Consider the following 12393-nt stretch of genomic DNA (forward strand, 5'->3'; position numbering starts at 1 on the left):
AGAGGAAGGGACAGGATGATAGCACATCTGTTAAGACATCAGGGAATAACTTCCATGCTACCAGAGGGATGTGTAGAGGGTAATAACTGTAGAGGAAAACATCCAGCAAATAATTGAGGATGCAGGTTGCCTGCTCTGAGATGAAATGTTGGTACAGGAGAGAGGTTCATGGCAGGATGCAGCAAACCATTCAGAAGACTGAGGACTCAGGTATGTCAGTAACCAAATTTGAATTAAATTCATCTTCAGGCTTACTGTCACATCCTCTAGAAACATTCTTTTTGAAACAGCATTTCTAATTTCAGTATATTTGAAGCATCTAACCACTATGATAATGAGAAACTTTCCTAATTATTTTTCAGGTATTCCACCAAAAGTCCTGAACAGCATTGCAGAGACAAGGGTAACTCCTAATGGCAATAATGAGACCATTATCCCAGGCCTTGGAGGGCCATTGCAACCAGACGAGTCATCTGTTCAGTCATACCCACAGTATCCGCCACCTGCAACTGCAGTGTTGCCACCTCAGTACACTGCGACTACAATTGCTCCACCTGCTGCAGCTGCCTTCCCACCTACTTACACTACTCCAGCACCACCACCATCTGCTGCTGCTGCCTATACTAATGCAAGCAACAGTGGGCAGCCATTGTCTTCTTCAAACATTTATCATTCAACTAACTCAGCTGCTGCACCTAGCTACCCACCGTCTGCACCAGACTGGAGACCAACTAGTGGATATGTATGATCGAGGAGCAGGCGCCGTGATGGTCGGCGCCACAAGAAGTCTCAACGTTCTACTGAAGTCCCAGTAGTACCTGTCACACTATAGAACTCTCTGTTCACTGTAATAGGTGGTCATATTATTATTGGTTTTTTCCATCTACATTTCTAATTTTTTATTCATTTCTTCATATATTGCACATTATTTTGACACTAAGTACAAAGTACAGGAAGTTCTTTGTATGACTTTTTGGCACCTTGCCATTGATTTTGTATTTAAGTCTATGTTTCAACTTTAGCATATTTAATTTCGGTAAGAAGTATACATTTAGTATTGCTGTCTGGGTGATTTTCATAAATTAAACCTTGCAATCATTGTACTGACTTATAAAGACTGTCGATTTCAGCACCACAATGATCAAAACTCTGCTGTCTGTGACGTGTGATAAGCAAATTTCTTAGTTGCAAGGAAAAGCAGTATTTTAGGTTCAGAATTGTCAGAGAGAGAGAGAGAGAGAGAGAGAGAGAGAATTGTATACAAAATCATCTCCTCAAGAGTTGTATTCTCTTAATTACAGTGTTCTTAGATGGAATGAGTTCTTATGTACTGCCTAAAGTGCGTGGATTATGGCATACATATAATCAGTCTTCTTAAGTTTTCATTAACTGTTTGCTTTGCTTCACTATTAACAATTCCCTTAAACTATTAACTGTTGATTAGTTCTTTGAGCATCAAGCACAGAGTATTTAATACATTTATTTTGAAGTTATGAAATTATGTTTTTAAACATCAAGCTGGATCCTTTGCTGTAACCTGAATTGTTTCATTTAATTTCTGAGGTGTATACTTCAAACTTTATTCTGATTTTCCTTTGGGGACCTGCATGTAGTAAAAATGTTGTATAGTTGGTTTTATTGTTGTCAAGAACTTCATTGATACTCAAGCAGTCAATTTAGTTTTTGTTAATTTGATATAGTGTACCCTGTTGGTATTGACCATTAAATGAATTGTGTGTTTGAAGTGTGTAGTGTATTTTCAATGACATTTATATTTATGACATATCAGAAGCTGTTCAGTAATCTCATATTGAGATTCTGGCACTGATAAATAGTAAATTCTTTTAGAAGCTGTATCAGCAAGGCACCAGTAGCATCTTTTTGTACATTACCTGTAAAGCAAAGATATAGCAAGATCAGCAGTAAATGGTAGACTGGCTACATGATCCATGTTGCTTTATTTTCATCAGCAGTGTGAAACAATTGGCTTTCTGTTAAAGCAGTCCACTAAGCTGTGTGTGGCCTGGTTTCAATAAATTTTCTCTCCAGTCGGCAGTTTCTATATTGGAAACAATGTAAGACAAGTTGTTGTATGCTGCACTTGTCAAAGATTGTATATAATACTTCATCTAATTATAAGACTGAAGACTGATTTGTTTTTCAGATGTTCCAAAATAAATGTGCCATTTTCTGAAGTATGTTTTTTGTGTCCATTTAAACCCTTAAATTCACGTGTAGTTGAAGTTATCGATTATATGATGGAATTTTATGAAGACATATGTGAGACACTTGCCACATCTTTTTTTCCAATAGCAGTAAAAATAATATATTCTTAGACTCTTCATCTTGACAGCTGATGACAAAAACTTCGACAAGATTGAGAGTAATAACTTACAAAATCATATTACGCATTGGCTTAAAGGTTTGTATTTGTTTTTTGTAGTTATGCTGGTAGTAGCTTAATTATGTGGATGTACGGGGTGTGTTGAAAATTAATGCCTCTGAATTTTTTGTGTGTAAATTGTTAAAGCTTTTTAAATAAAACAAATGTGTTAACATTTTATGTGTATTCTTCTTACCTGCTTATCTATTTCTCAACGTAGTCATCCTGGCAATGAACACATTTCTCCCAAAAAGAAACCAGTTTGTTGATACCACCACTGTGTAATGTCTGATTTTGTTGATGGAGCCACAACCTTACCTCTTTTCCATGATTTTCCTAAATCCCTCCAGGCAGATGCCAGGAAGGTTCCTGTGAAAGGACATGGTCGATTTCCTTCGCCATCCATGAAAGTCTGAGCTTGTGCTCCATATGTAATAATATTGATGTAGATGATAAGCTCCTTCAGGCATACCGGCAGTAATAAAAAAATAGTATTACAGCAAGATGATTAATAAAACGTGTTGCGACAGTTCATATGTGGACTGATTCGCATAATCACATACACTATTTGATGCTTACAGTACACTACATTAACACAGATTGGTCTCGTGAACAATGTTTCATTCAAAACAAAATTCCCGGATGTTAAGAAGATGGGAGTAGATATTATGAAAGAAACTGAAGAGAGGATGGCTCATTGGCACATTTTGATGGACATGTTGCACAGGTTTTTTTTGTCTCTGACCAGGGTGCCAGTGTAATAAAGGCTTTGGAAAATCACTAAAGGATTCCTTGTGCTGCTCATTCTATAAACACAGCACTTAGCCATACTTTTGATGAAGATAATTTCTTGTTAAATCATGCACTGAACATCGCATCAACAATAAATACTGCAAAATGCATTGTGAGGTACATTAAGGAAAGTGGTCTTTGCTCGTCTTTGAAATCGCCGTTGAAACAAGAGGTCTGCACATGATGGAACAGCTTGTACACTATGCTGGGATCCTTACACACACGTAATGAAGTTGCTTCTTTGCTGACAGAAAAGGACTCCACTTACAGATTGCAAGAATATGATAATGAGCTTGCAGGAAAAATTCTGCATTTTCTGAGACCACTTAAAAGGGGCAACAGATGAATTAGAAGGCGAAAAAGAACTGACAAACCAGTTAGTTCTTTGGTTTCACAAACTGCAACAAGTTTCCAGTGTCAATGACACTAACTCTCAGGTGAGTAATTACTGCAGTTAAAAGCATTGTTTCATTATGATACGTGATAGATTTATAATTAACTAGCGCCATTGATGTGTGCTAATATACATATTTTTTAACAGAAGATGCAAAGGATTAAAAATCGAGCCTTGACCTTCGTTTGTGAGAAGATTGTGATCACTTCCAGACATAAAATTGCTACATTTCTTTGGCTGTCTTTCTGTGATCTTAATATGCTTGAAGTACATGAAAAGCAGGAAATTCTTAGCAGTGTGCGACAAATGTGTGCTCCTTACTCAGGTACAACATGCAATCATTAACATAATCATTTTTGTGTAGCTAGTGGATAGCATATTACAGAGAAACAGGAATGTTATAATTCTTATAATACTTCGTTAACATAAAACACCTCGTTTTTACCGGAATGTTTTGATTATTTCCACATCAGTTCTGTATTACTTGTCATAGATCCTTCAAGTACTCTCTCATCACCACCCAGAAAGAGAGATTATTTCAAGGAATGGAGGAACAACAGATCATCCACGGCAGATTAAGTAGATATCTACATTTTAATGCACCCTGGAAATGATGATATCTTAAAGTGGTGGAGCAGACATGAAACAGATCTGTCAGGCCTGGCTGCAGTTGCAAGACGTATTTTATGTATCCCAGCAACAGGCGCACCCAGTGAAAGATGCTGTAGTAAAGCCGGCTTGTTACTAACAAATCGCCGCAGCCAATTAAATCTGGAATGCGTTAGTGATTTACTGCTGATCAACAATAACTATAATTTTGTTTCTGTTGCAAACAAGTGAAAAGTATAACAAGTTATGTCTGTAAATATTTAATGTTCCTTGTATGCTTTCTTTATGAAGATGGTTCATGGAAGACTAAATTTTCTTGATGTGCTAGTTTTCAAGAAAGAAGATGGTAGTTTAGGTTTACCAAAAACTCATGCACACAGACCATTACCTACAGTAGGGTTTGAACCACCACCCACAACAAAAGCGAGGCTTCATAAAAATGTTGGCAGACACAGCAAGGAAAATCTACGAACAAAGAGCTGCTTGATGCAGAATTAAAGCATCTCACTAATGAATTGCTCAGGAATGGTTATTCGTTCACTGAGGAGAAAAGAGCATTAAGACCACCATGTAGAAAATGTAGCAATGCTCAGGCGCCAGTGAAATCGGAAGTTTTCCTGCCATTCATTAAGGCCACGACTGACCGCATAGGAAAAACTTTGAAAAGCCGGAACATCACAGTAATTTACACACCCATACAGAAAATACAAGGTCACCTAAAATTGGCCAAGAATACTTGCCAACTGCTGGAAAAAGTTGGAATTTATAGGAGTCTGTGTATTTATGGAGAGGTATATGTGGATACTGCAAAAATAACTGTCTAACACTGACTAGAAGAGCACAAGGGCAATAGCATAAGAGGGGAGATTAACAGATCAGCTGTTGAGAAACATGGTTTGCAGACAAAAGATCACCACACACATTTTCATAGGACTCGGGTACTGGCAACCACAAGTGGATACCATGAAAGTCTATACAGAGGCCATAGAAATTGTAAAATACCACAGGAATTTCAGTAGGAAGGAGGAGGGCATGAATTTGAGTGACATTTGGATTCCAGTACTGAAGATGATGTACTAGTCTTCCACAGCAGGATGATAGCAACAAGAGGACAATGGCAGTTGACAACAGCCAATTGTGCTCACCTATTCAAAATACGTGACGTCACGCCGCTGTGCGGAAGTGAAATTTTGGCGCAGGGAATAGCGAGGCAGGGTGTGTTATCAGACATTCAAAAAAGCTACGATTCCCCTTGAAAATGTCCTCTGCAGGTGGGGAAAAAAGGCCGGGTTTTAAGATTAAATCCATTCGACCACAGCATAATAGCCTGGAACATTTTATTAATTGTGACATTTCTGGTCATGAAAGTTTACAATTATCTCTTGATAACTTATTTTCGTATGTTATTTTATTGCTCATATGACTCTCCTTCAGTGAAACAGTCATGGAATAAGGAATTAAATATTTTGGCCTTTACTTCAGTAAAATGGTCATTCTTAGTGGGACAATAGTGTAGACGTTTCAGTGACAAGTTTTCAATATGTTTTTTAAGGTGCTGAATCTGAATTTTCGGAGTCCCACCAAAATTTTGGCCCACAAATGGGTCAAAAATGTAACGCAAAAAAAGCACAAAAAGTGTGACTATTTTTGGTTTTTTGCTTATAACTCGGAAACAATGCTATTTTCGACAAAGCTGACTATACATGAAAATGAAGAGGATAAAATTTCCCAGAATTAAGTTTCAATGACTCATTTCATCAGACCAACCATGTGGCATGTAGTGCATGTTGAAAGAGTGAATGTTCAGGCTCCGCCATCAAAACCCAACCTTCGTTCTGCAGTATTCTATGATGTTCATTCAAACCAAAATGAAATCCTTCACCACTCCTACAGTTAAAAAATGTTCAAATAACTTATGTAAATGACTATGATGCTCTAAATGGTAATTATGCTCTATTTGTCATTTGGTAATAATTGTTGATGTTGTTGTTCTCATAATTTTAAAGAAATTTCAAAGAAGTTTTATCGTTTTTGGGCTTCATGCTCTACTGTCATCCTCACTCAGTTTGTTCGCACAATGAGAATATATATAGGTAGGTCATACACTACTGGCCATTAAAATTGCTACACCAAGAAGAAATGCAAATGATAAACGGGTATTCATTGGACAAATATATTATACTAGAACTGACATGATTAAATTTTCACGCAATTTTGGTTCATAGATCCTGAGAAATCAGTACCCAGAACAACCACCTCTGGCCGTAATAACGGCCTTGATACGCCTGGGCATTGAGTCAAACAGAGCTTGGATGGCGTGTACAGGTACAGCTGCCCACACAGCTTCAAAACGATACCACAGTTCATCAAGAGTAGTGACTGGAGTATTGTGATGAGCCAGTTGCTCGGCCACCATTGGTCAGATGCTTTCAATTAGTGCGAGATCTGGAGAATGTGCTGGCCAGGGCAGCAGTCGAACGTTTTCCATATCCAGAAAGGCCCGTACAGGACCTGCAACACGCGGTCGCGCATTACCCTGCTGAAATGTAGGGTTTCGCAGGGATCGAATGAAGGGTAGAGCCACAGGTCATAACACATCTGAAATGTAACATGCACTGTTTAATGTGCCGTCAATGCGAACAAGAGGTGACCGAGATGTGTAACCAATGGCACCCCATACCATCACGCTGGGTGATATGCCAGTATGGCGATAAATATGCGTTCACCGCTATGTCGCCAAACACGGACTTGACCATCATGATGCTGTAAACAGAACCTGGATTCATCCAAAAAAATGACGTTTTGCCATTCATGAGGTTCGTCACTGAGTACACCATCGCAGGGAATCCTGTCTGTGATGCAGCATCAAGGGTAACCACAGCTACGGTCTCCGAGCCGATAGTCCATGCTGCTGCGAACGTCGTCAAACTGTTCGTGCAGATGGTTGTTGTCTTGCAAACGTCTCCAGCTGTTGACTCAGGGATCGAGACGTGGGTGCATGATCCGTTACAGCCAAGTGGATAAGATGCCTGTCATCTCGACTGCTAGTGATATGAGGCTGTTGGGATCCAGCACAGCATTCCGTATTACCCTCCTGAACCCACCGATTCCATCTACATCTACATTCATACTCCGCAAGCGGAGGGCATATTCCGCAAGGTGGAGGGCACTTTACATGCCACTGTCATTATCTCCCTTTTCTGTTCCAGTCACGTATGGTTCGCGGGAAGAACGACTGTCTAAAAGGCTCCATGCGCGCTCGAATGTCTCAAATTTTACATTCGTGATCTCCACGGGAGGTATAAGTAGGGGGAAGCAGTATATTCAATACCTCATCCAGAAACGCACCCTCTCGAAACCTGGCGAGCAAGCTACACCGTGATGCAGAGCGCCTCTCTTGCAGAGTCTGCAACTTGAGTTTGCTAAACATCTCCGTAACGCTATCATGGTTACCAAATAAACCTGTGACGAAACGCGCCACTGCTAACAGTCATTGGATCTCAACCAACGCGAAGAGCAATGTCATGATACGCTAAACTGCAATCGCGATAGGCTACAATCCGACCTTTATCAAAGTCGGAAATGTGATGGTACGCATTTCTCCTCCTTACACGAGGCATCAGGACGACGTTTCACCAGGCGACCCCGGTCAACTGCTGTATGTGTATGAGAAATCGGTTGGAAACTTTCCTCATGTCAGCACGTTGTAGGTGTCGCCACCGGCACCAACCTTGTGTGAATGCTCTGAAAAGCTAATCATTTGCATATCACAGCATCTTCTTCCTATCAGCTAAATTTCGCTTCTGTAGCACGTCATCTTCGTGGTGTAGCAATTTGAATGGCCAGTAGTGCAAATACGGCCACGCAAACCTGAATGGGGACAAGAAAGAGTAAAGTCGGACAGCTGCCACCATTCTGTGTAGTATGACTTACTTTTGGTTCCATTCTTCATTGTTACAAGTCAGTTAACTAAATTTTGCACAGTATCAGGGATGAGGACCTCCATAAGCAATAGTTTTGGAGACCTGCAATCATATATTTTCAACAAGTATGTCTGATGCTATTTCTCTGGAGAGGTGACTTTTTTGACTGATACCAAGTATGTGTAAGAATTTTGTAACCAGCGTTTTTAAACAAGCAACAGTTGGTTTCTTCACAGATGGAGCAATTACTATATCACTTCCATACTTCAACAATTGAGCTTTCACAGTCTTGATATCAGAATTGTAGTCACTGTGGATCTGGCATATTAACAGCTGAAAAAGAAATTGATGCTCCTTACCATTTTCACTGAGTTAGTTGAAAATTTGCTTCATAGCACCATCAGTTTCAGTGGCATATGGAATGTGTGTGTTTGTGTGTGTGTGTGTGTGTGTGTGTGTGTGTGTGTGTGTGTGTGTTTTAGGTGCTTTTTCATTGTTGTGCAGAACCTTCATGCAGCTGATGTGGTACTGGGCCTCAAGTCAGGAACTTTTCCAGTACAACGTATTATTGACCATACTGATTTATTGTTTTGTCTTTCAACCAGGATCAGAACAGTCTCTGACAGCCTCAGACTATGCACACAATACACTAGCTTCTGTTGATTGGCTGGGAGCTTCATTTGTTGATCCAGAAATTATGGCATAATAGCCGATTCACATAAAAAGTTGGTTTTGAAATCAAAATCCATTTGAGCAGATAGTGTTTCTTTCTGACTGCAACTTTCTTGGCCCAAAGGGCAGTTCCCATCCTTTCTTTTTCTAACTTGCTTCAAGAACATTCTTAAAGCCAACTTCAAGCCTAAGTGATTGTCTCACAAACATGTTACCCTTTCACCACAGCAAGTACCAACCACTCCAATACATTGTGACACTACTGGAGACTGGAATTTGGCAATGGGTGTGCAACAAAGTATGGTAAGGGCAAGGAATTGTAGATCCTGAGATGACCCATTTCGTCAGCTTTGAAATAGTGCTAACTTCAACGTGCGCTAAATGCCATAAACTTGGTCTGACAAAAAAAGTCACTCAGGCCTATTATGTGGGAAATCTTATCTGCTGTATTTTCATACTAGTTAACTATGCTGAAAAGTGTGTCATTCCCAAGTTATGAGGGAAAAAACAAAAAGGCAAATTATTTCATCAGTTTTTCCATTTTCGACCCATTTCTGGGCTGAAATTTTGGTGGGACTCTGAAAATTTGGATTGAGCACCCTTTAAAGTGTACAGGAAGCTTGTCAAAAAATCTCCACTATTTGTTCTCTCTGGGCACAATTTGACTGGACTACTTCTGTTGTTCTCTGTTTTGATGCCACTATGATCACTGGATGGCTGGCTTTGATTCATTTACTGCTTTGACATAAGACTAATATGTCTTTGGATTCTCTGCTAGATTTGTAGTTACAATGTTAGTTTTGAATTCACTGAACACTTCACATAAGGCTCTCAAGCTGCTCATGGCTTCATCCAGTATTTGTTTGTCTGAGGTTCATGTTACATTTGGATCTATAGTGAATCTTTCTCTGCTTTCAGTGCAGGTTTTGAATACGGCTGTGAAACCTCAGTTTGTCTTTTCCATCCTTCATAGTTTTGCTCAGAATATAAGTGTCTAAGGAGTGCTGTACAATAATCTAGAACTTATCCATTTATGCTCAACATTTTTGCTCCGAGATGGATATTTGACACTGACTGCTCAGGTGCCCTGAAATCTGTTTCTTTTCTCATTTCTTAAGCGAAACTATGTTTGTACCTCTCTTAAGATTTCTGTTGACACTTGTAGTCAGTGACACTACATGATCACTGATTCTGTGCTCTTTGTCAACTGAGTTGAAATGTCCACAATTTCTTGTAACCAGGAGATCTAAGGTGTTATCCTCACGATTTGGTTATCTGATCAACTGTTCAAGGCAAGTGGACCAAGCCATTTTGTGGATGAGGATGAGGATGAGATGAGGTTCTTCTGAGCCCTTGAAAGCACGTGCTTCGATAGTTCAGATGGTAGAGCACTTGCCTGTGAAAGGCAAAGGTGCCGAGTTCGAGTCTCGGTCGGGCACACAGTTTTAATCTGCCAGGAAGTTTCATATCAGCGCACACTCCGCTGCAGAGTGAAAATCTCATTCTGGAAACATCCCCCAGGCTGTGGCTAAGCCATGTCTCCGCTATATCCTTTCTTCCAGGAGTGCTAGTTCTGCAAGGTTAGCAGGAGAGCTTCTGTAAAGTTTGGAAGGTAGGAGACGAGATACTGGCAGAAGTAAAGCTGTGAGTACCGGGCGTGAGTCGGGCTTCGGTAGCTCAGATGGTAGAGCACTTGCCCGCGAAAGACAAAGATCCCGAGTTCGAGTCTCGGTCGGGCACACAGTTTTAATCTGCCAGGAAGTTCACATTATCGTTATTTTGTCAAGTGTTCCGATAAATTTAATTATTTTTGTGATATGATTCATAGGCTTCAGAAGTTTTTTGGTGTCAAATCAGGCAGCTTTTTCTTCATTTATTGGTTACATGCATAAGTTCATAGCATTTTTCCATAAGTTTAATAAACATAACAGAAGCTTTAGCCGCCAATAACAGGTTCTCCTTAACTATTTCCAACAGCCTGCCAACATGTGACAAAGCAAGCTGGGATATTTTTACTTCTCCTCTTGTTTTGCGATCTGCCTCCTTAAAATTCATTTTATTCATGTCTGACTAATCACCATTAACATATGTGAGTATAATCTGCATTTTCATAAAAGAAAAAGGTTGGCCTTCAGTTTTAAAGAAAATAACACCAGATCCAATTTTGTGCTTCGCTTTATGTATGTAATTGATTTTCTAATTTATTTCGACTATTCCGAGTTAGTATCTTTTGTGAAATGGTGAAATCAGTAATTTTTTCGTAACTTAAAAATTCTATTGTTGGCTTATAAACAAATATAAATTCTGTAGTAAGTATAAACATTTGGATGACGAAACACTGCCATCCTTTTAGTATTTATTTTGTTCTATTCAAAAACATATTAGCAAAGCCAGCCATTAATTAATTCCAAAGTAATTAACAGTTTTGTCAAAAGTATTGATTGCGTAACAATATCTGTTAATTTCATCATTTAAACAAATAATTTGGCCGAACTCTTGTAGTAGAAGAAACTGTTAAAATGGTGGAATATTTCGATGTATTCAGTTAATTTAATGAGTTAAGTTTTAATTTATTGTGAGGACTTATAAGGGCCCGATTTTGGTCCCGAGACAGTCATTCCACAGCCAAGTTTCAGACGAGGAACCCGTATTGCTTAGATCAACAACAATGCATCCACTTACAGTTCCGTACAGTAAATGGCACAACTCCAGTAATAAATATAGAATTTGAACAGAAGTCTGTAGCTAAGGTAGAATTTTCAAAATTTTTAGGTGTGTCCATTGATGAGAGGTTAAACTGGAAGCAACACATTGATGGTCTGCTGAAACGTCCGAGTTCAGCTACGTATGCTATTAGGGTAATTGCAAATTTTGGTGATAAGAATCTCAGTAAATTAGCTTACTATGCCTACTTTCATTCACTGCTTTCGTATGGCATCATATTCTGGGATAATTCATCGTTGAGTAGAAAAGTATTCATTGCACAAAAACGTGTAATCAGAATAATTGCTGGAGCCCACCCACGGTCATCCTGCAGACATCTATTTAAGGATCTAGGGATCCTCACAGTAACCTCACAGTATATATATTCCCTTATGAAATTTGTTGATAATAATCCAACCCAATTCAAAAGTAATAGCAGTGTGCATACCTATAACACCAGGAGAAAGGATGATCTTCACTATGCAGGGTTAAATCTGACTTTGGCACAGAAAGGGGTAAATTATGCTGCCACAAAAGTCTTTGGGCACCTACCAAACAGCATCAAAAGCCTGACAGATAGCCAACTAACATTTAAAAATAAATTAAAAGAATTTCTAGATGACAACTCCTTCTACTCATTGGCTGAATTTTTAGATATAAACTAAGTAAAAAAAAAAAAAAAAAACTTAATCATTAGTGTCATGCAATATTTTGTGTAATGTAATTTCTTGTACAGACATCTTTTATTAACCTGACACGTTCCACATCATTACGAAGTGTCGTATTCATGATCTATGGAACAAGTATTCATCTAATCTAATCCGGTGAAATAAGTATAACAGGCCATGTGCTAAAACAATGACAGTGTCTGTTCAATACGTACCGTATTATGCGACAAGAACTGTGTGGTTAGGTTT

The 12393-nt window shown here is 39.0% G+C and overlaps 1 protein-coding gene across 1 annotated transcript in view; it reads left to right on the forward strand.

Moving 5' to 3' along the window:
- Window positions 1-2558, forward strand: part of LOC126278004 (cyclin-K) — a 59165-nt gene extending 56607 nt beyond the window's left edge. Inside the window, exon 8 of the mRNA XM_049977693.1 lies at window positions 363-2558. Within this exon, the coding sequence (XP_049833650.1) occupies window positions 363-748 (386 nt within the window). The 3' untranslated portion in view covers window positions 749-2558. The remainder of the gene's footprint in view (window positions 1-362) is intronic.
- The last annotated feature ends 9835 nt before the right edge of the window (window positions 2559-12393 follow it).

The sequence above is a fragment of the Schistocerca gregaria genome, chromosome 6, assembly GCF_023897955.1.
Source record: "Schistocerca gregaria isolate iqSchGreg1 chromosome 6, iqSchGreg1.2, whole genome shotgun sequence".
Lineage (NCBI taxonomy): Eukaryota > Metazoa > Arthropoda > Insecta > Orthoptera > Acrididae > Schistocerca > Schistocerca gregaria.